The sequence below is a fragment of the Megascapheus bottae genome, chromosome 3 (genome assembly GCF_031878675.1).
Source record: "Megascapheus bottae isolate mThoBot1 chromosome 3, mThoBot2.hap1, whole genome shotgun sequence".
In the NCBI taxonomy this organism is placed as follows: Eukaryota; Metazoa; Chordata; class Mammalia; order Rodentia; family Geomyidae; genus Megascapheus; species Megascapheus bottae.
Window position 1 is genome coordinate 22,895,299 of NC_143511.1, and position 24,500 is coordinate 22,919,798.

At 40.8% G+C, this 24,500-nt stretch overlaps 1 protein-coding gene and 1 pseudogene across 1 annotated transcript in view; one reads left to right on the forward strand and one right to left on the reverse strand.

Moving 5' to 3' along the window:
• The window catches only part of Gda (guanine deaminase), a 74,622-nt gene extending 70,932 nt beyond the window's left edge, over positions 1-3,690 (reverse strand). The window contains exon 1 of the mRNA XM_090329641.1: positions 3,448-3,690. Coding sequence (XP_090185767.1) covers positions 3,448-3,570 — 123 coding nt within the window. The 5' untranslated portion in view covers positions 3,571-3,690. The remainder of the gene's footprint in view (positions 1-3,447) is intronic.
• A 5,931-nt stretch (positions 3,691-9,621) lies between these two features.
• LOC150065063 (mRNA turnover protein 4 homolog pseudogene) lies at positions 9,622-10,332 on the forward strand (annotated as a pseudogene).
• Positions 10,333-24,500: the final 14,168 nt, after the last annotated feature.

Sequence of the window (24,500 nt, forward strand, 5' to 3'; positions counted from 1 at the left end):
CCCCCAGTTCTTTGTAAGCCATGGTTACGGTCTCTGTATTTGGCCTACAGAGGTACCACCACATAGAAGCACATGCAAAAACACTACGGAAAACCACAGGTTTAAGGAATTGTTATGAGTAATAGTACAGAAAAACAAAACAAAAGCAACCAAATGAAAAACATAATCCACACTAAGCGTCCATGGTCAGGCAGTTTCTTACACCAGTTCCTTCAGTATCTGATTCAGTCTGATTATTCAAATAAGGAAATTCAAATTCTGGGAAGTTAGTGGCTTATTTACTGTCCCCAAGTCAGTAACCACTGGAAACTCCTATTTAAACCCAGGTCTTTGATTCTCCATAGGATTGGTTTCTTTCCTCACCCTGAGACACAATTTCTAAAAATATCCTTCTCACTCCTTCTCTCTGGGTAAGACTACATTTAAAGGTCTCCAGGCATCTAGATATACCTTCAAAGTTATCCTGACCCTAGTACATGTAGGGAGAATTGGGTAACTCAGTGGTGTTTCAGTATACTGGGTCTCACAATTGATTAAACATTTGCAAATGAATGGCCCATATTGGAGGCTTATTTTTTTTTTTGCATAGAGACAGTTCATTAGGAACTTGAAATATTTTATTTATATTCTTTTTTAAAAATAATTTTTATTGTGATTAATAGAAGGGTTACCTTATATTCACCAGAGAGAAGGTGCATAACTTCACAAACATTGATACCCTTTCTCATGACATGGTCCCCATTTCCCTCCCACCCTCCCCCCGCTTATCTTGATTTCCCCCTTCCCTATCCAATTTCAAATAACCAATTAAGCACATATAAAATATATCAGATAACAAGTTGAAAAATTGTAACAATATGAGATAACCAAGGGATGGCAAAAGAGATGAGCAATAACATAGCGCATTAAGGACAACAGTCACTCATTATATGGCTTTTGTTTCCTTATCATGGAGGTCCTTGCATTTAGTGTCATACTATTTGGCCTAATGTGGAGGCTTATTTTTTAAAAAAAAAAAAAAGCTATATGCTTCTTACATAGGAAAATTCAGTCTGGATTGAAAAGGCCCAGTTTCAAAATTCGACTAGAGAATATTGTTTAAAATGAGCCTTATTTAATGAATCAAGCATAATTACTCATCATTCTTTTCTGTGCTTTGAAATGAAGTCTGCAGTCTAGAAGGAAGGAGTGCAGAGAAACCTGCATCCCCTTTCTCTGAGATGTTGCCCCAGGCCTAGGTTTGAAAACAAGAACTGGACTCAGTGCATCTCACCCAGGTGGTTCCATCACATGACCCAAGATCAATTACTCCAGATGCAATCCACCCACTCTCCTGTTGTAACACCTGAGATGCCTGTTACAATTAATATTCAGAACTCACGCTAGGCTTGTGGAGTCAGAATCTCAGAAAAAGGAACCCAGGAATCAGCATTTTAATATCTACCTTCTCCTGTTCCTGCTTCATCCCAGTATTCACCCCAGGAAGGAATTCATGCATAATTTAAAAACCATGATGATCCCCCATATTCATTTATTTATTTCAAAGGGATATTATTTTCTTCTCTGAGACTTAAAAAGGTTTAAATAGTAGATACGCAATAATAGATAAAGCAACATATCCTAGAGATGAGGTGTTTTCTATTTCAACATGAAGGAAATCAAATTTTGAAATGTGTATATCTCACAGTCTCTTTAAACACTACCTACCAATCCACTGACCAGGGACTTTGATCCCTAGGTCTAAGCCATTCCATTAGCTCACCTTTGCAGTCAGTTCCTATCATGTGAGAGAACAGCACATTATCTGAATGTATAATCTCAGTCATCTCCCTAGTTAGGAACAGAGTCCCTGACTCAACCATTAATTGTATGTTCAGGACACTTATATTCTTCATCTGTTCAACCATCAGTAGAGGTAAATTTTTAGACAACTTGTCCCTCTTTTCTAGAGTTAGAGCAAGTCTCCAAACTCATTGTCTTGACTACTATGATACCAATTAGAATTGAATGAGGGCAATCAAAGAGCAAGAAAATAAAGAGCTAAAGAAACAAAGAAAGAAAGGGAAAAGAGAAGGAAGGAAGAAAGGAAGGAAGGAAGGAAGTCAGTCTTGATAAGACTAAAACCTCTGTCTCTGATAGAAGATTCAGGGACTTGTGTCCCTGACACTTGAGAACCATATCTCCACAAAAGGTCTACAGTCCAAGGATCTATTGCTGCATTTATATGAGCTTAAGAGTTTTATCACCTTGGAAACATGACAGCAGGATATCTAAATATGCAGGGATTTTTTTTAAGCATCATAAGAAAACAGGGATTGTTTACTGTACCCACACCGCTCTGCCCAAACATTAGAGTCACGATTCAAATCTATCACTGATTCAGTAGCCACTTCAATCGGGGACAGTATCATGAACCTGGCAAATCACACATGTATGTACTTTGACCAAACTGATAGTTGGAAAACAGTTCCAAAAAATGCCATTCATATATGTATATTTTTCTTGTAAAAACACAGAGCAGTTTCCTGCATCTAAGTGGCCAGGCAACAATTGCTAATACAGTCACCAACTCTGTGAACAGGACAGTGATGATTAGGCATCGAGTTGCCCATTTGTAGAAGAAATTCTATTTGTAGAAAAAAAATTATATTTGTAGAAGAAATTTTGATGGAGGAAGGAAAATAAAACGAAGTATGAAAGATTAAACTCATAGAGGACATGTTTGGGCCTTAAAATGGAAGTACTTGTTTTGTTGCAAATGGCTCTGTGTGTGTGTCTCTCTCTCTCTCTCTCTCTCTCTCTCTCTCTCTCTCTCTCTCTCTCTCTCTCTCTCTCTCTCTCTCTCTCTCTCTCTCTCTCTCTCACACACACACACACACACACACACACACACAGAATTCTCTAGGACTCTTTAGTGTTACAAGTAGTTACATCCTGTATCATTAGAGCATGATCTGGCGGAAGGAATCAGTCCAGGGTTTACTCTGTGTACTCAACGAGGGAGGGGTAAATAACGCTGATAAAACATCTCTCCTCTGTTAGTTCTTTCACAATAAATCCAATCGATGTTATAGGGCGCCTACCTTGTGCCAGGCACTGTGCCAGGCACTGTGCCAGTCACGGGAGATGCCCATGCTGCTGTAGTGCCCATCTCTTAAGATGAGGAGGAGGATGGCTCCCTGCCTTCCCCTTTCCACCGCCTTTGACAGCTGCGGAAGCAGAAGTGGTGTGAGTACTGTAGGGTCCCCCCCCACACACCCCGTTATCTGGCTTTTGGTAACTCATGATTCCCTAGCCGGCTCATCTACCAAGCGCTCCCCAAGTTCAACTCCAGATCCAAGGCGCGCGCGCTCGCGCTCGCCTGGGCCAGGATGGGAGCGAACCCCAGGACTTGACAGCGCTCCCCGCGGCCCAGGAAAGACGGCCAGCCCTCCCGCGCCTACTTACTTTGCCACTGTCGCTCACGCCCAGCAGGTGATCACGGAGCACCTCCATGGGGCAGGTCGAGGTGGAGTGGACGAAAGTCCCGCGAAAGATGTGCGCCAGGGGCGCCATCCGGGCGGCACACATGTCAGCGACGGGGGGGCGAAGCGCGGAGTCCAAAGCGGAGATGCAGCTTGGGGCTCCTGGCGGCCGCTTCGGGAGGCTGCTGCGGAGCTGGCACGGACTCGGGGCTGGTCCAGTCCCGCGTCTCCCCACCTGGAGATCGCCTGCCCCCTGCAGGCCGCGCCCAGGGGCTGGCGCTTTACCTCCCGGATGCCAATAGGATTTTCCCCCAGCGAGTTGGCTCCCACCGCACTGCCCGAGGGGTGTGGTTTTCCTCCCCACCCCTGCGGTCGTTTGGGGATGTGTTAACTCTTTGCGCTATCAGGATCGAGTTCCTCTACCTGGCTCTAGTTTGCACGGGCACACTGCGTCGGTCTTCTCTGCCACTCCCACTGTGAGAGCCCCGCTGAGCTCTTCAACTTGGAGGGCCAGCTTTTGAACTTGCACCCGTGGTTGGACAAGTGGAAGGCAGCGGGGGGGCGGGGGGGGGGAGCTTGTCTGCCTGCCTAGAGACCAGATTGGTTTCTAGTTTCTCTGAGCTGCAGATTATATGTTGCACCGACAGGTTCAGGTAGCATGTCTCATCTGATACCTTCCCTCCCTCACCCCCAGCCCTTATTTTTTTTTAATTTTGGTATGTGTGCAGGTACTGGAGCTTAAACTCAGTGCTTGACTACTCTCTCTTACCTTTTTACATAAGACTGATACCCTACCCCTTGAGCTGCAGCTGCTTTTTGCCGGTTAATTAGAGATAAATGTCTCGTAGAAATTACTGCCTGGAATGGCTTGGAATTTTTACCTTCAAATCTCAGCCTCCCGACTACCTTAGAGAACAGACAGGAGCCACCAGGACCCTACTTTTTTTTGGGGGGGGGGATGGGTCATGGGGCTTGAACTGGGCCTGGGTGCTGACCTGAGCTCTTCAGGGTGACTACCCCTTGAGCTAAGCCCCACTTTCCGTTTTCTAGAGCTTGACTGGAGATAAGAGTCTCAGGTCCTTTTGTGCCCGGGCTGGCTTTGAACCTTGATCTTCAGATCTCAGTCTCCTGAGTAGCTAAGATTACAGGCTGAGCCACCACATCGGCTCAGCGACCTGATTTTATTCACCCTAAATTCAAGGGATGAATCTGGGTGTGAAAGTGCGTCTCTTCACTTTTTAAGGTCGTCTTTGTACATATCCACAAACAGTTCCAAGAACAATCCCTCCACCTCCCCTCCACCTCTAATGTAAGATGACTGCTTTCACTTCCAACTCTACCAAGAGAGAAAATGAAGTTCTCATACTATGCAGTAGAAATTGCTGGGTGCCCAGCTCCACAGAATCAAGACCAACCAAAGAGACCTGATTAGGTTAAACTTAACTCAGAGTGAGGCATTGCCAAACCTGCCTGTCACAGAGTACAGTGGCCTCCTTCAGTGCCAGAAAAAAACAAGAGCCATTGGACACAGCACTTCTGCGTTTCTCAAGCTTGGTATGGCCAGTCTTCTCAACACTGCTTTGCCTCAAATGGTAGTTGTGAAGTTACTTGTCCTACTCAGCCAGATAGAAGCAACACCTGTTTCCCCTCTCCAAGTTTCTATTCTACCAATCCATCTTTTCTCTGTCACCACCGCCTTGATCACATGCATCCTTCTTTGTGTCATCTCTTCTCAGGGGTTCCTGTTTCTGCACATATACACGTGTCCACATCAGCTGTACCACAAGAGCAGGAGATTTTCTTGGGTTCTTCCCATTTGTACTTATTCAGTAAATGAATGACTAAATTTTCTGTGAGCAGACAATAACCTGATACAAATGTGATTCCTATGTGAAGGATGAGATGTCATTATAATATCTGGGCAGATTTTATCTGAATTGTGGCATTATATCAAAGGAATTATTTAGTTCTTTCTCAGTTTCTATATCTCTTCCATACCCAGATCAAGGGCTAACAAGCCAGGATTGCAGCACACTTGCTGTTCTAACCTTTAAAATCTCAAGCTCTAGAAAACATCTTGGTCATCCAATTGCTTGAAATTTAGATAGATAGATAGATACATAATCTTTAAGTAGTTGTACAAAGGAGTTACCATCCAACAAATTATAAGTACAACATATCTTGATCAATATCATCCCTTTTATCACTTTCCCCCATCCCTCCCAGACCAAACCCTTCCCTGGATTTTCTTAGTTTCTAGGATATGCTTGAATAGTATAACTGTGTTTTTCCACACAAAGAAAATTAGGTGTTCTTGAGGCCGAGACTATTGCATTTGTCTCTTGGAAACCTTAGATACTTCTTGCTGTCACTGTCTCTAGCACACAGAAAACATTTTCTGGACTTAAGATTGGATACATACTTTGAGAAGAGAGAGCTCAATTGTATATTTTTAATAGATCTGTTAGGTTCTAAAACAGATACATGTAGATAACAATTCTTAAGGGTAGTAAATCTAAATGTCCCAAAATTAACCACATTGGTTTTATGATTTAGAATATGCTATATACTGTTTCTTATGCTTATAGTCCTAGCTGCTTGGGAGGTTGGGGCAAAAGGATCCTTTAAACTCACGAGACTAAGGGCATTTTCAACAATCTCTTCTCACAGAGCAAGGAGTGTAGTGGTACAGTGCTTTCCTAGCATGAATCTCAGCACTGCAGGAAAAGAAAGAGGGAGAAGGTATAGTACTTTATACAGTTATTTAAAACAATAGGGTAAATATGTATAAACATGAGAAATATATATATTGCTGTATATATATATATATACACAACATCAAGGTTTTAAAATGTGTTTGTAGTACGGTTACACTCATGAAAAAGCCATAAGCATGTCGAATTAAAAAGGTACACATATAGGAATTTTTTCTTTGGAGGTAATGGAGATAGTTTTAATTGTGTTCTTCATGGAATGAATAATCATAATATAGCTTGAAATAAAGTTAATATTAAACAGAAAATGACCACAAGCCTAATGATGACATCAATTACTGCCCCTAGCAAATAGGTAAGTATAGCTCTTTTGAGCAAATGCATAGTTCTAGTCCATTGTCAGTCAAATGATAGCTACCTGTGCTCAGGATCCAGAAACCAGGAGCCAGCTCAGAAACCTTGATATCCCCTTTAGTCTCACTGGCTCTCATGGCTCTGACTTGATGATACCTTTATCATGTATCCCTGGAATACAGATTGCTGAGGCTTGGAGGAAGAAAGAAGTGCAGAACATAGCCCAAATACCTTCAATGTCCACCTCAACCCCCTGTCTGTCTGTCTGTCTGTCTGTCTGTCTGTCTGTCTGTCTCTGTCTCTCTGTCTCTCTCTGTCTCTCTGTCTGTCTCTCTCCCTCTCTCTCTCTCTCTCTGTCTCTCTGTCTCTCTCTCTGTCTCTGTCTCTCTGTCTCTCTCTCTGTCTCTCTGTCTCTGTCTCTCTGTCTCTCTGTCTCTCTCTCTCTCTCTCTCACACACACACACACACACACACACACACACACACACACACATACCACACACAGTAGCCTTTTTCAGAAAGTCTAGACTGCTGATCCTTTTGTTTCTCTCCCTTCAATATCCCAGGACACTACATCTGTTTTGCTCACGCCCTTGTCCTTGCCTATGGCATCCATTCATACCAGATCTACTCCCAGCCTCATCTCCCCACCCACTTTGCATCTGCTAAAGGTTCTGCTAGGTTGCCTACCCCCATCCTCATCCAGGAAATCTTTTCTTCTTAGTTCTCTCTCTCCCCACTCCCTACATTAAATCTTCCTCTTTTGTAATTGTAGGGTGCTGAGATTGCTCCTTTACTCTTCATCTCCCACCCACCCATTCCTGTGAGAACTGTGTACTCTCCAGACAGATTCTTTGCCTTCCTTCCCCTCTTCTTTCTCTTCTTTTTTACATAATGCCTGTCAACAGGAGGTACTCAGTAGATTTATTATAGGAATATTGGATTCCAAACAACAGTTCTATTGCCTACACTGTAGCAATAAAAATTTAAGGCTATATAATAGAGCTACATTATTAGTGAATAATTCATTGGGGATAAAATGTAAACGCTTTTATAGTATTTATTTAGGCTTCCAACATTTCATAATGAAACATTTTCAAATACTCGGAAAAAACAGATGCTTCATTTCTCAAGATCACAATCCTTCCCAGTTCTGATGGAGCCAAGTCCTGAAATTGGGCAAGACCGGTGTAAGGTCTAAACCTGGAATGAGGGTGGGACCACAGTACTACCATCAGATTCTCTATGTGGGTCATCTTACCGATGTCATTATACCTGCAGCAAGGCAATCCTTCCTGCAAAAGACAATTGGACTTCCTAAACCATTTGTTGCCCATGGCTCATGCCTATAAAAACTGAGATCTAAGGGTCACAGTTCAGTGTTCGCCCAACGAATATAATCTGAGGGACTTGTATCTCCAATTGACTAGCATAAAACCAGAACTGGGGGCATAGTTCAAGTGACAGCACTAGCTGTGAATGGAAACGATGAGTAAGAGTGTGAGGCTCTGAATTCAAGCTCCAAAAAATAAAAACCAACAAAAAAGGCTTTGTCTTATACATATCATATCAAGACAAGCTACAAACTGGAAGAGAATGTATTTTAATCATTTCACAGCTAAGAAGACAGTTTCGGGGAGGTTGGTTTTTCTGTCTTCTTCGTATGAACAGGGGCTTGACTCCTCCTGGGCTCTCTCACTCCGGTAGTGAGAAGTGCCACATTCCACTCTTACAAGACTCACTCACCACACAGTAGGCTGCAGAGGTTTATAAGTCACATTTCTCATGATTTCTAACAGCTGCTAGGATACAGATCTAGCTTGAAATGGGAAATAGTGAACCTTGAGAAGAGAAGCCTAATCTGCCTGGGTCAGTAGAGAGAGTAATTCATATTTTCATGAGGCGTGGAAAGTGAAGTGCAAATGGGTTAAATGAGAAGCCATTTTTCCCTCTTCTGTCATTGCTTGGTGGAATAAATGCTTGCCTATTTTATTTATTCTCTTAGTGTAGCTAAATCTATCAGTTTCCATGGTGCTCTCTGTTCACCATGGAAACTCTGACAAGCTCGTTATGCTTTAAGGGGAAAAAAATACACCAAAAAATTGAGGTGGGATAAATGCACTCCTTTTAAAAACTGTGTTCTTCTGAGTGGGAAGCTTTGATGGGTCGCAAATCATAATGCTCTCAATTTTGCAGTTCTGAAGTAAGAACTATGCCTATCTGTCATAAAGGACCTTTGTGCCCACCTCCAAATTACTTTATCTCCAGAGCAGTAAATACATCCGTATCTGCAATTACAGGCAGTAGAGAAATGGTCCAACCCTCATTTTGTTGTTTTATAAGAATGTAGTGCTAGTGTGTGCATGTGTTTGTGTGTGTGTGTGTGTGTGTGTGTGTGTGTGTGTGTGTGTGTGTGTGTTTCATTCAAGTATTTACTGGACATCTATTTTATAACAGACACTATGCTAAGCCTGTGGTTATGATTATGTATAAGACAGATGTCATCTTACACATATAGAACTTACACTAATCCTTTTTCTACCACATAAAAACTAATGACATTCGGGCTGTGCATGGTAGCACACACTTGTGATTATAGTTATAGAGGGCACCAGAGACACTGGAGGACAGAGCAAGGAGGATCAATGCTCGAGGGAGACATAAGTAAAGTCCCTGCTAGATCCGATTTGCAAAACAAACAAAAAGCAAAAGGACTGGGGCATGATTCAAACGATAGAACATTTACCTAGCCAGCACAATGTCCTGGATTAGATCCTCAATTACTGCACATGCACCAAACAAAATAATAACTATAATTAATAACAACAATTTTCATAGTATTACCATGACATTTTCTTAGAATGATTAGCAAATACTATGTGTCAGATTTTAAATGGCATAAATTAATAACTGAAGACTGACAGTGAAGCGGCACATTGAGAACAGTGAAGAAGTGTATTATTTCTTTAGTATTCTCTGTTTTGAAGAAGGCTTTTTATTAAGAAAAAATGTAGCTAGCTACTTATTACTTTGGTAAAATTCACCCATGCTCCTTTAAAAAGATTTGAACAGGCAGCGCGATCCCTAAATCCAAGCTGGATAAGAAAGTGTCCCTAACCAAAACCACCAAAAAAGGCCTGGAACTGAAACAGAAGCTTATAGAAGAGCTTCGGAAATGCGTAGACACGTACAAGTACCTCTTCATCTTCTCTGTGGCCAACATGAGAAACAGCAAGCTGAAGGGCATCCGGAATGCCTGGAAGCACAGCCGCATGTTCTTTGGCAAAAACAAGGTGATGATGGTGGCCTTGGGACGAAGCCCATCTGACGAATACAAAGACAACCTGCACCAGGTCAGCAAGAAGTTGAGGGGCGAAGTTGGTCTTCTTTTTACCAACCGCACAAAGGATGGTGTGAATGAGTGGTTCAAGGAGTACACACAGATGGACTTGGCCCGAGCAGGTAACAAAGCAGCTTTCACCGTGAGCCTGGCCCCAGGGCCTCTGGAGCAGTTCCCCCACTCCATGGACCCACAGTTGAGGCAGCTAGGCCTGCCTACTGCCCTCAAAAAAGGTGTGGTGACCTTGCTGTCTGACTATGAGGTGTGCAAGGAGGGGGATGTGCTGACACCGGAGCAGGCCCGAGTTCTGAAACTCTTTGGGTATGAGATGGCTGAGTTCAAGGTGACCATCAAATACATGTGGGATGCACACTCCGGGAGATTCCAGCCCATGGAAGATGACCTGCCCGAGAGTGCTCCTGAGTCTGAGGAGGAGTCTGAGGAAGATGAGGACGACTGAGGCCTTTCAGCACCATCAGCACAGTCTTCACCACACAGGGCTCAGGAGGACTCCACTGCCTTTTGCAGGAAGTCTCTTATTTATTTTGATATAGATGAAGACAGGAGAGGCTATTTCCAAAGAATAAAATTGAGTCCACCGCAAGAGACCTTGTAAGTAAAAGCCCTTGGGTTTGTGCTCCACTCAGATTCTAGGATTTCTTGTTTATCAGGCAAGCTACTGGAGTCCTGACCCTGTGGGACCTCTCCTGCCCTGGTAGCATAACAGCTCTGGGGGTGGCCCAGAGCAACTCCCTCAGCGGGGCTTCCTCCTGTCTAGGAGAAGGCCCTCGGTGCCCTTCACTTCCTACAGGGAATTTCTCAAAAAAGTTGGATGCCTATATTCCAAACGCAGAGCTGATTGATGGATACCAGCAACTCCAGGGTCTTTAGGAACTCGAGAAAGGCCAGGGACCTGTGGCTCATATCTGTAATCCTTGCTACCCTGGAGGCTGAGATCTGAGGGGTGCAGATCAAAGCCACCCTGGGCAAGACAGTCTGGGAGACTTAACTCCAGTTAACTGCCAGAAAGATGGAGGCAGAGCTGTAGCTCAAGTGCTAGAGCACCTATCCCCTGAGTTCAAATCCCAGGACCAGCAACCTAAAGAACAAGGGGTAGAAGAGATGCTGATATCAAGTAACATTTTATGTTGGCCTGCATGAGTGCTAGGGGACACAGTCTGGTGGTATCGCATTTACCTACTAGTTCCATCCCTAACTCCTCAAGAAAATAATTTTCTGTGAGTCTGGCAGAGTAACAACTCAGTAGTGAAGTGCTTGCCTGACTTGGGTGAGTCCTACGTGCTGTGGCAGTATCCCCCAAAAGAAGGTGACCTGTCTCAGAAATTAACCTGTTACCAGGTTCAAACTACAAAAACAGGTGTAGAAAAGCCATGGAACTTGACACCCTTCTCACAAACCAGTCACTTCATGAATCTCTTCTCCGTGTACTTTGTGATAATACCTTTTATAATAAAACAACAATTTCCCTGAAAAAAAAAAGATTTGAACATTAAATCTTACTCCTCAGATATGTCATCACCATTAGCACACTTGTGAGGTTCTTAGAAAACTTCAAGTGTAGACATGACCACTCAAGACTAGAAATTGATAAAAAAAGAAAATAAGAAGAGGGAGAGCTGGCCCCTAATTTGTAGAAAAAGCGATGACATTTGCAGAAATGCATACATTTCACTTGAATTTTAATGAAGAAAACCTCAAGATGAGAAGAGTGGGTTTGCGATTTGAATTATTTTTAATCTAGGATTTCTTTATCCATTATTTTCTTACATTAATTCTTTTTATTTTCTGAATTTCCAGAGGTTGTTACAAGGAAGTTTCAATTTTACGTGTCCAACTATGTGTCCACTGCTTCTTGATGAGCCGCCCCTTGCATCATTCTCACCCTTTTTATCTATTCCTTCTCCCCAATCCCCTAGGTGACCCAGGACCCTTTTAGTTGCTAGGCAGGTGCTATGCTACAAAACCATATCTCCAGCCTGTTCTTGGTAATCATTGTTTTCAAGTGCTTAATATATATATATATATATATATATATATATATATAGTTTTATTTTATCAGGATTTTTTGTTTTGTTTTGATTAGCTCAATCCTGGATTGTGCATAACCTTCCTATTTTATACTTCTCACCATGACTGCATGACAACTGCACAGATCTACGCCCAAATATTATATAGAAAGGGATCTTGTGAACTTTTTGCCTGGGGTGATCTTGAATCATTATCCTCCCATTTTTGGCCTCCTAAGTGAGGCTTCCAGGTAGGAGCTACCATCCACAACACTGATTTGCATGCAGCTTTATCACAGGAATTTTTATGGCAAGGGGTTTAAAGTTTAAGGCAGAATTTAAGGTCCAGGTAAGCTGGATCCTGTTCCAGAGAATGAAGTCTCACCTCAGCAGAGTTGAGCGCATGCCACTTCCCCACCAAGACAGCAAGCTCAAAACAAATACCACTTACCCAGCTTCCTTTGTGTACCTTCCCATTCTCACAGGCATTATAAAGATATCTAATTGTTTTTCCTCCAAAGAACATGCAGTACATAGAATCAGTATCTTTGAGTCCTTATTCCAGCTCAATCACTAGCCAACAATATCTTTTTTTTTTAGTTAAAGAATTTATTTTTTTATTGTAATTAGTAAAAGGGTTACATGATATTTGCCAGGTAGAAGGTGCATTAATTCACATACATTGATACCCTTTCACATGTCTTGGTACCCATTACCCTCCCCCCCACCCACCCCCCACCCCCAGTCTTGGTTTTCCCCCCTTCCCTATCAAATTTCAAATAACCAAATACAAATAAATTCAATACATCAGATAACAAAGTGAGATACTATAACAATATGAAATAACCAAGGGACAGCAAAGGAGATGAGAGACAACATAGTACATTAAGGACAACAATCATTCATTATATGGCATTTGTTTTAGCCAACAATATCTTGAGAAACTTTCTACATTTTGGGCCTCATGCTGTCCCCTGTAGGTCACATAGTATCATTGGTCCCATAACTCTCAAGAATGTATTTTCTGGGCTGGGGATGTGGCTTGGTGGTAGAGAGAGAGCTTGCTTAGCATGCATGAAGCCCTGGGTTCAATTCCTCAGTACCAGATAGACAGAAAAAGCTGGAAGTATATAGAAACAAGAGCTTTTATCTTGTGTGATTGTTGTTCTTAATGTACTGTTATGTCTCTTCTCTTTTTTTTTTTGCTCTATGGTTAATTTCATGTCACTACTGTATCTGACTTTGTTATCTGATATAGTGTATTTACCTTTATTTGTTTATTTGAAATAGGGAAGGGAAGGGAGGGAAAAAAGATAATTGGGAGAGGTGAGGGAGGGGGAATGGGGACAAAAACATGAGCTGTATCAATGTGCAACTAGTAATTCACCTACTACCTGATATAATCCCTGTATACATTATCCTGACCAAAAAAAAAAAAAAAGAAAGAAAGAAAAGCCAGAAGTGGTGCTATGGCTCAGGTGGTGGAGTGCTAGCCTTGAACAAAAAGAATCTTAGGGACAATTCTCAGGCACTGAGTTCAAGTCCCAACACTGGCAAAAAAAGAATACATTTTCTTATTTCACTTGCTTCTTTTTACATTTTAAGAGTATTTTATTTATCAAGGAAGCTAATATAAAATAAAAACTCAATAAATTGGTTAAATAACCAATTCTATCATTTTTCGTTAATTAGAAACCAAAGCGACTACCAGTCAGAACTTCAGCTTAACATGAGCTTTCTAATATATTACCACATTGTTCGTGTGTGTGTGTGTGTGTGTGTGTGTGTGTGTTTATAAAGAACTTGATCTAACATTTCCCATGGTCCATGACTTCTATGTTAAGTTGAACACAGTTTTGCTTTTAGTGTATTTTCCAGATACACACTCGTTTGCCTGGGGCTTGCCTCAGAGTAAGGTCATCCTACCTCTACTTTCTGCTTAGCCGGAATTACAGGGATATGTCACCACATCCAGCTTTGTTTCTTTACATAGGGCCTTACTAACAGGAGAGGCTCAGGATGGCCTTTCAAACAGCAGGATTACACAGTGATACACTTGGCCTGAAATGGTTATTTCTATGGAGAAATATTTTAATGACCTTGAACATGTAACCTTGAATTCAGTTTGTCGATGCCAGCTTTTATCATTAGCCTTTACAATTTTTTGGCTACTTTAACATGCCACACTGAAATTTATTATAAAATCCAGTAAATTTGCACTTGATCAACTACAACTAAATTCCTGATTCAAATGAAACCACAACAAGGAAAAAAAAATCTGTGCTTTCATCAGTTGTGATTCTCAGAACTTAGTCTCTTAATAATGAGGAAAAGTGCTAGAAAAAAGGATAGCATGAGATGCATGGTTCATATGTTAAAGATATGCATAGATTTGTTGGGTGAAGGATTCTCTTTTTAGTTCTTTTTTTATTTATTTGCCAGTCCTGGGCTTGAGCTCAGGGCTCAAGTCCTTGGACTTTCTCAAGGCTAGAGCTCTACCACTTAAGCTTCAGCATCACTTTCAGCTTTTTTCTATGTATGTGGTACCGAGGAATCGAACTAGTGTTTTCGTGCATGCTAGGCAAGCACTCCACCACTAGGCCAAACTCCCAGCCCTGATTGTCTTTATTAAAAAAAAAATGCCATGAAACTCATGGGAAAAAATACAAGGATAGATACTATCTTTTAAGATGCAATAAAACAGCTTAATAATGCAAATTCTCTTTCCCAAGTTAAACATGATCAATTTGCTGTGGTGAAGCTTTCTTCATGTGCTGGGTAGGCTACCTTTCCAAGACCAGTCAATCACTTAAATCTATCATGTATTCAGATAACAAACATCTGTTAATCACCTCCTCTATTCCGGAAATTCCACGAGGCTCCAGGAAGTAAAACATTAAAACAAAATAAAGCAAAAACCATGACTTTCACCCTTAAGAAGTTCCCAAGATAATGGTGAAAATAGACAAGTACAAAGAGAATTATGGGAAATTATATGTAGAATTGTCCCTCTTCCCAATCCTAGAACACCCACTCAATGCAAGGCTTTGTGAGGACTAAGTCTGTCTCTTTTTACCCCATGGTTACAGTGCTTAATGCAGTCCCTGGCATGCTACAGATTCCTAACAGACATTAGATACAAGTACAAAGGTGAAGTTTATGCACAAGATATAAATATTTAAGTAACACTGACTCCTATCTCAGAGGAATAGATGCATGGAGATATAGATCTGAGGAAATGAGTTTCAACTAAGACTGGTTCTGTCTCTGGGAGAACGATTGGTAATGTCTGGAGATACTTTTGGTTGTCACACTGAAGGTTGTGACTATCATTCGGTAAGGAGAGTCCAGGGAGACTGTTATTCACCCTAAGATGCTCAGTTGTCCAGTTCTCAGTGTTCATGATGCTGAGGTTGAGGAATCTTTGTCTAGGCAGTGACCCCCAGAACCAGGATTTTAAAAGTTCAACAATCTATCCAAAGCTATTCAAAGCATCATACAGTCTTATCAAATAATGGACTTTAAAAAATTCTTAAAATTGTTACAGTATTTTACCTGATATATTGTATATATGCTTATTTGGTTATTCAAAATAGGATAGGGAAGGAGGGAAAACAAGATAAGGGGCAGGGGTTGGGGGAGGGAAATGGGGACTCAAACATGAGAAAGGGTATCAATGTTTGTGAAGTAATGCACCTTCTATCTGGTGATTAATTAATTACAATAAAAAATTCTTAAAATTATGAAATATCTTAAATGTAACTCCAATCCCCAGAGCTGATAAAATCATTTTTTAAGTAATTTTTTTGGGCCAGTCCTGGGATTGAGCTCAGGGCCTGAGCACTGTCCTTGAACTTTCTCAAGGCCAGAGCTCTACCACTTGAGCCTCAGTATGTGGTACTGAGGAATTGAACCCGGGTCTTTGTGCATGCTAGCAAGCACTCTACCACTGGGCCAAACTCCCAGCTGATAAAATAATTTTTATATTATTCTTGGAAGATGATCTGTTGTCAGTTTTCCAGGGCAAAGAATGATCTTCAGTTCTGTTGGCTTTAACGTTAATTTTGAATGTTGTTTCTATATTATATTCAGCCAAAAGTTGCATTTCAAAAATCATATAATTTATCCTATTATGGCTTTCTGGATCCAGATAAAATAAACCATTACTTTTTTCCATGTGTAATTTTTTTAGGATGTAAAACCACGGGTATTGCTATAAGTTTTTTTTTTTTGCTTTCCCTGGATTCATCACACACTATTCTTAAAGGCACAGATTTTATATTAAAGTATTGGGTATAATTGTTCGTGGACTAGGAGATGAGTTTGATGATCCAGGACGTTGTGGTTGGTATGGGAATCACCACTTGCAGAGGCACATACATTGAAGACTTGGTCCTCAGCTGGTTGGCACTCTTGGGAGGTAAATAGGCATGAGAGGTGTTAATTTTATCAGTGGATTTATCCAGAGATGAGTTTATACCTGAATGGACTATTAGGAAGCAGGGTCTGTTTGAAGGAACTGTTTGGAGGTCTATTGAAGATGTAGGGAAAAGGGAACTTTGTTTACTGTTGGTGGAAGCATAAGTAAATGTAGCTACAATGGAAATTAGTATGGATGTTTCTCAAAAAGTAAAAACAGGGTTTAGGGGTTTAGCTCAGCGGAAGAGCACTTGCCTGGCAAGTGCAAGGTCCTGAGTTCAGTCCTCAGCTCTGGAAAAAAGAGTAAACTAAACTAAAAATAGATCTACCTGCTAGACCATTCTTTTTTATTATTTACATATATTTTCATTCCAATTAATAGAAGGGTTACATTATATTCGCCAGATAGAAGGTGCATTATTTCACAAACATTGATACCCTTTTTCATGTTTTGGTCCTCATTTTCCTCCCCACACTCCCACCCCTCATCTTGTTTTTCCCCCTTCCCTAGCCAATTTCAAATAACCAAATAAGCATATATACAATATATCAGATAATAAGGTAAAGTACTGTAACAATATGAGAATAACCAAGGGACAGCAAAAGAGATGAAAGATAACATAGTACATTAAGGACAACAATCACTCATTCTTGAGCCTATATATTCAAAGGAGTGGAAACCAACTTACAAGATATATTTGTACACCCAAGTTTATCACAGAAGTATTCACAATATTTCTTCAGAGGTGTCCAATCATCAATGAAAGGACAAAACGAATGGGGAACATGTGCACCATAGACTATTACTCAGACATCAGAATGAAATTATGTCACTTATAGGAAAATGACAAAAATGAAGATCATCATGTTCCGTGAGATAATCAAAGCTCAAAAAGCCAAATACTGCATATTTCCTGTCTTTTACACAATTACACAATTAAAGTCTACAATGATAATGGTAACAGTAATCATGAAACATGAACCTAAGAGGATATGTCTGGAAGTGATAATTAACTGGAGAAGGAAAGGAGAAAGGGAAAGAGTAAAGGATTAAGATGCTCCAGATACCAAGCACAGGTGGCTCATGCCTGAAATCCTTGCATTCAGGAGGCTGAGATCTGAGAATCATAGTTCAAAGCCAGCCTGGGCAGGAAAGTCCATGAGACACTTAATTCCAATTAGACATCAGGAAACTGAAAGTAGTGCTGTGGCTCAAAGTGGTAGAGAACTAGCCTTGAGCAAAAACGCTCAATAACGATATCTAAGTCCTGAGTTAAAAAAGATGCTCAAGGCATGATACATACATACAAAAGTAGCATAATGAAATCCCATCAAATCCAATTTCAAAAATAGTGAAGACAATATAATGGGAAGGGGGTTAACTTGCTCAAAGTGCTGAGTGGAGGCTGAGATCTGAGGATTGCAGCCTGGCCAGTAAAGTCCTGCAGACTCTTATCTCTAACTTACCACAGAAAGTGGGAAGTGGAGCTGTGGTTCAGGTGGTAGAGCACTAGCCTTGAGCATGAAAGTTCAGTGACAGTGCCCAGGCCCAGAGTTCAAGCCCTAGAATTGGCACACACACACACACACACACACACACACACACACACACACACACACACACACACTATGCACACTGTAAGTATCTATAGAATTATAGCAATGAAACACCTTTCTACTAAATAGTATTTGCTTACAAAAATAATTTTTTAATGTAACACATATAAGCCACTTAAGAGCTCAATAATTCACCTCTAGAGATCTCATTCCAGCTTGGTTTTGACTATTAGCCAACACATCTTATTATGGAAATTTGATGAACTCAGACTTCCCCAAATTATTTTCCACTTCTATGCAATTTCTACAACCTTCTCTCAAAAATTTTATGAAAAACTCATTACTTGATGAAACAAAGAAACACCATGCATTCTAATAGGAGTTCTATTTTTATTGTTTGTTTTTATTGTTAATATTTTATTAGTTCATCTCACTGAACATGATGTAAAATTTATTGTTTCTATGAAAACATTAGAGTAATCATTCATTTCACTCTTGTATACCCTCTCAGTAACAGCTCACCCAAATGCTAAATAGAAGTTGATGAAGTCAAGATACTACTCTGTTCATTCTTCTAACACTGGGACACAGCAGGTGCCTAAAATGAGACGAGAAAAGCAAAGTAATTCAAAGCCTAGGAGTCAGCATCAGAGAAAGGTGGGTTTGCATCCCAATATAACCTTGTCTTGTAGCTTAGTCTTCAATCTCACTCTCTTAAAATGAGAGTACAAATACCAACTTTTCACTATTAGAAATGGATGAAATACATGCAATACTTAGCATGGCAGCTAGGATATAAAGATGTTCAAATAGCAAGATTATTTTTATTTTCTCCCTAGGTGATTGCTTTTGTTGATTGCAATTGAAATCAGGAAGTCCAGGATCATTCTTGATAGAAAGGAAGATATAAAATTACACTCAGTTTGTCACTGAGGATATTTGCATAGCAAAAGAGAGGAGCAGGCTGTATTTTGCAGGCATTACTTCCTCCAAACTGTTACTATCTGTGCTTACATATATCTATTACTTGACAGAGAAGTGATCAGAAAAGAACTCGAGAAGTATCACATCCCGCTGCCCACTATAATTTTCACTAATCATGGCTTTTCATACCCTCAGCACAGTCATGGCAATATGAGAATTATGACAGAGCAAAACTCTCCAGTTAGAAGCTGCTGTTTCTTAATGTGGTTGACTAAAATTAATGTAATATTATACACTCTTGTGCTCAATTTCTTTCCCAACGTATTTTGAGGCCAGAATTGTGTGTGTCTTCCATATTATGATAGCAATCAAATGCGTTCCTAACTCAGAGGAGTTTTCATGCAGAATTTTCAGACGTAAAAAATGTGGGTGTCCCAATCAGCTCAGGTACTCCAGGGCAGGCACAGTACCTTGCATGTTACACAGGAAGAAAGAAATTGGGGCTAAAAAGCATTAACTGCTATGTCCAAGGTAGTATCACTAGTTCTATAAGATCCACAGATAAGTGGCAAGTTGCTCAAGTCTACTTTCAACAAATAATGTTGGTTTTGTATGTGATCAAACTGTTTAAAACAGGTCTATGAGCCAGGCACCAGTGACTCATGCCATAATCCTAACTACTCAGGAAATTGAAATCTAAGGACTGAGGTTTAAATCTAGCCTGGGTAAGAAAGCCTATTAGATCCTCATCTCCAATTAGCTACACACACACACACACACACACACACACACACACACACACACACACACACACACACCCGCAAGCCAGAAGTGGAGATGTGGTTCAAGTGGTAGAGAACTAGTCTTGAGCACAAAAGCTCAGGAACAGTACCTAGGTCCTGAGTTCAAGCCTCAGGACTGGCACCAAAAAAAAAAAAGGTTGCCCCCCCATTCAAGCTGGGAACTGTGGCCCACGCCTGTACTCCTAGCTACTCAGGAGGCTGAGATCTGAGGATTGCCATTCAAAGCCAGACCAGGGACTAAAGTTCATGAGACTTTTAAGTCCAATTAATCACTAGAAAATGGGAAGTGGGGTTGTGGCACAAGGGATAAGGCAGTAGCCTTGATCTGAAGAGCTCAGGGACAACGCCAAGGTCAGAGTTCAAGCTCTACAACCGACAAGAAAAGACTCCCCATCCTTGTTCCCTCTCCCATTCTCTTAATATTAATCCTTGTTATGTCAATGGTTTCCACTCTTTTGACCAGGAGTAGAGAGCCTGATAGTCTCTTCTAAGTGAGATGAATGTGGTACTGGGGCTTGAACTCAAGGCTTAGGTGTTTCTTGTCCCTTAGTTTATGTGCTCAAGGCAGATGCTCTATCACTTGAGCCACAGCCCTACTTCTAGCTTTTTTGAGGGTTAAGTGGAGAGAAGTGCCTCATGGATTTTTTGTCTAGGCTGCTTTCGAATACAAGATTATTTGTGACATGAGCCACCAGAACTATTTATACATTAAAGGACAATAGAAGTAGAATATGCAACTCAAAGGACCGGGCTGCTAGGCATCAAAACTAGGTGAGAGCACACTCTTACGATTACACAAATTCCACTATCAGAGCTTTATAGATTGGCTTTAACCTTCACTGCAGGCTGTCCCCACACACACCCTAAACCAAGCATTAGAGCAACATTGTTTCAGTGACTATTTTGAATCCCATTCATGTAGTTACAGCAATGCCATTATACTGGAATTTCTGGCATCATTTGGGAAAATATTTATAGGAAGCCAGTTAGTGAAAGAAGAAATGAGGGAGCTTTCCTAATTCTTCTTAAATGAGCATCTATTTATGCCACATGAAACCGGAATGATTGCAGGCCTTGGAATTTATAAACAAATGAACAGAGTAATCACTTTGTGGCCTAAGGTCACTCAGTTAATCAAAAAATAAACTCTCTCAAGCATGACATTCCCAAAGAACAATGTTCACAGAGATAAAAGAAATAAATCCAGGATATCAAAACCATGCATGCTGATTTGTTGGAATGGAAAATAAAATTGTGTATTAAGATAGCTGAACTGCTGGAGCTTTCAAATCAATAGGTAATACAGAGCCAAAAAAAAAAAAAGGCTTGGAGAATGCTTCTTCAACAGAAAGTACTTCTTATCAAATGAGGGTAGTTCTGAGATTGATGGTTCCACATGGGGCGTCAGTCAGCCTTTTTTAAATTCTCTTTGTCCTTGTAGATGACTAGACCTATTTCCATGCCCAGCTGTCATGTGTCACCCCATTACAAAAACTAGAACCATATTCTGGATAGTGTACTTAGGCCTGGGCTCAGAGATATTGTCCTGTTGAAGTTAGAGGATGGAGCAGCAAAGAAACTCAGGTTCCCTGGACTCCTTGTGGGCTAGATTAATGTTTCTGAACTTTTGCCATAGTGGTCTATTGGGCAACCTTGGAATCCTAGTTTAGACACAAGTCTGCAACCTCTTGACTGATTCGGAGAACTTCAGAATTTATAAACAACAACAACAACAAAGGCTGAGATGGTTGCACTTGTCATTTACTTTCAAAGTGGATAAACATATTCTTCCTGCTCTGTTTCTCCAGTTTCCTATTGGGCAGTGTTGTCTGTTAGCAATGCTGTCATTTCCATCCCTCTTAGAATGGAGTACCCTTTCTCTATTTTGTGTTCTTTTCTTTCTTTCTTTCTTTTCCTTCTCTCTTTCTTTCTTTCTCTTTCTTTCTTTCTTTCTTTCTTTCTTTCTTTCTTTCTTTCTTTCTTCTTTCTTTCTTTCTGTTTCTTTTCAGTGCCAGTTATGGGGATTGAACTCAGGCTACGGGCACACTCCCTGAATTTTTGTGCTCAAGGCTAGTGCACTACTTAGGCCATAGCTCCACTTCCAGCATTTTTTTCCGAGGGTGGGAGGGGGTAATTAATTGACAATAAAAATCCCCTTGACTTTCCTACCTGGCCTGGCTTGAAACTGCAATCCTCGGATCTCAGCCTCTTGAGTAGCTGGGATTATGGATATGATCCACCAGTACCTGGCTTCCTTCTTCTGTACTCATAGAAGCCATGTATGATTATACTATTTCAGGTTCTTGTTAGGGTACAGTTATATCTTGTGCCGGAAGAAAATATATATATATATATATATATAGTGTCTAAATAATATATCTTCTATCCACCTTGGTGAGGACCCTCAGAATCTAGCCCTAGGTATAGAATCCCAGTTAACTACTCTTGAAATGGAACTAGAAGGAGTATAGGACTTTTCCTTCTCAACCACCCCACAGATTCTTCAACAGAATCATTGTGTGATTTATTGACCTAGTGATTGTATGATGCTATGTAGAGACCTGTGCATTACTTCAATGTGTGTGTGTGTGTGTGTGTGTGTGTGTGTGTGTGTGTCCCTTAATAGAGAGGAGGAATGGACCAGTTTTGCAGACTTAGACAGTTCATGAGAATCTGGAAAGTCACGATTCCTGGAAGGGGTAGTAACATGGAGACATTGGCATCCCAGGTTCATTTTAGGGAGTCAACACAATTGATGGTCACGGATGGTCACAGTTGTGAGGAGAAAGTAGTAAGCAATTAGATTAAATAGCTTCTACACGGAAGGGGTAAGAGGTAAAATTTAAGCCCATAGTGTAACGGGAATCTAAGGGTTTATATTTTGTGTTATACAAGTATCTTATTTTGACAATTAAAGATTGTTAGCATGACCTAGTAGTATAATGCTTACCTAACACACATGAAGCCCTGGTTTTGATTCCTGGGTACCACATACACAGAAAAAGCTGGAAGGGGCACTGTGGCTCAAGGGTAAAACACAAGCTTTGAGAAATCCTAAGGACAGTGCCCAGGCCCTGAGTTCAAGGACTGGTAATAAAAAAAAGATTGTTAGTATTAATCCATTGACCAGTTTTTCTGTGACTGGTTTAAGTTAGAAAGTCAGGTTGCTTTCACCTAGCAACAACATTTTATTTTATTTTATTTTATTTTATTTTATTTTTGCCAGTCCTGGGCTTGAGCTCAGGGCCTGAGCACTGTCCTTGGACTTTCTCAAGGCTAGAGCTCTACCACTTGAGCCTCAGCACCACTTCCAGCTTTTTTTTTCTATGTATGTGGTGCCAAGGAATCGAACCCAGGTCTTCATGCATGCTAGGCAAGCACTTTAACCACTAGGCCAAACTCCTGGCCCACAGCAACAACATTTTAATTGGCTATTTTTTGGGGAGCTCTATGGTTTTTTTTGCAAAACAACCATTTAAAATGAGACACTTTGCAAAGGCAAAAAGAAAAGAGGAAAGAAGGCAAGAGGAAAGAAAAAGGAAACTCCTAAACAGCCTCATGAGTCTACAAAATAGAGTCCTATTTTTCTTTTGAAACAGTGTCTCAAGACCCATGGCTGGTAGAAGGGCCAACATCTTGCTCATATGCTCTTCTAGCAACACTTTGATGCTTAAGAAAGAGGCCCTGTGAGTTTATCCTTGCCAGGCCCTTCTATTCTCCTTTCTACTCTCCATCTCTTATTCAAATGATTCATTTACCCTAGCTTTAGCATAGCACACATACCTCATCTATTTTTACCTGGCCTTAGCCTCACATCCAAATCCCTTTCCTCATAATTTAACAGATCAGTACCTCTTGGTATACTTCCAGGGATGTCCTCTTCCCTTCACACTTAGCATTCAAATTAGTGATTCATCAATCTCAGCCTTTTGCTAGCTTTATCCCATGGCATCATGGAGTTTAACAGCAGCCCCTTCATTCCATGGTCCTTATTATTGCCATTTCCTTTCTGTGTTTCAAATGCCTGATACACTGCATTCTTTGGCTATCAATGCCAGGTCACCACTGATAGAGAATGTTTCCCGTGTTGCTGTAAGTAGACAGAGTTCACACAGCTTTTCTGGTTTGGATGGAGGCCCTATAGAAGATGATACTATTTACTCAGAAGCAGGCAGTGCCTGCCAGTTTTCCAGCTGCACTAATGGTAGCCTCCTCCTGTTCTTTTTTCAGGATCTTGAGAAGTGAAATAAAAACAGCATAATGGACAATGAATACGAACAGCTTTATTCAGAACTGTTTGTTGTTGTCCTAATAGCTTTGTGTGTCCATCTCTGAATCCAGGGTTTTTAAAACCCTGGGCTATGCTTCTGGTTGACTACCCTTCATGTAATTACATGTTTGGTGATGCTTTGTTGGTCAGATTCACAACTTTCTCATTGGTTGTGGTTTCCTAAGTCTCTTTTGCAAATCCTTTCCCTAGGGTCAGGAGGAGATTATTGTCACTAAAATGGACTAGGGAAGGGCAGAGGCCTGATGTTCTGGAATGATGTCTCTTTAGCATCTGATCTGGGCTCAAACTAATCCACCCTTTCACCACTGCTAAAGTGCTACTAGTTTCACAACTGCCAAGCTCTACCCAATGATGACATACGTCTATCTACACAGGAATCCATTTCATTGTAAATCTTTCCTGAGCCTTCTAGGTCCTACCTGGTTATTTCCGCCTCCTCCATCACATTATACCACACACAGCTATGTACATGTGTCTCACATATGTCCCTTTCCCATACAGGTTGTTTTACCCTCAGCTACACATAAGAATGTGGAACTTGGAAACTGACAGATTTTATAAGCTCTCTCAGTGAATCCATACCATGATGCAGATTGAAAAATCACAG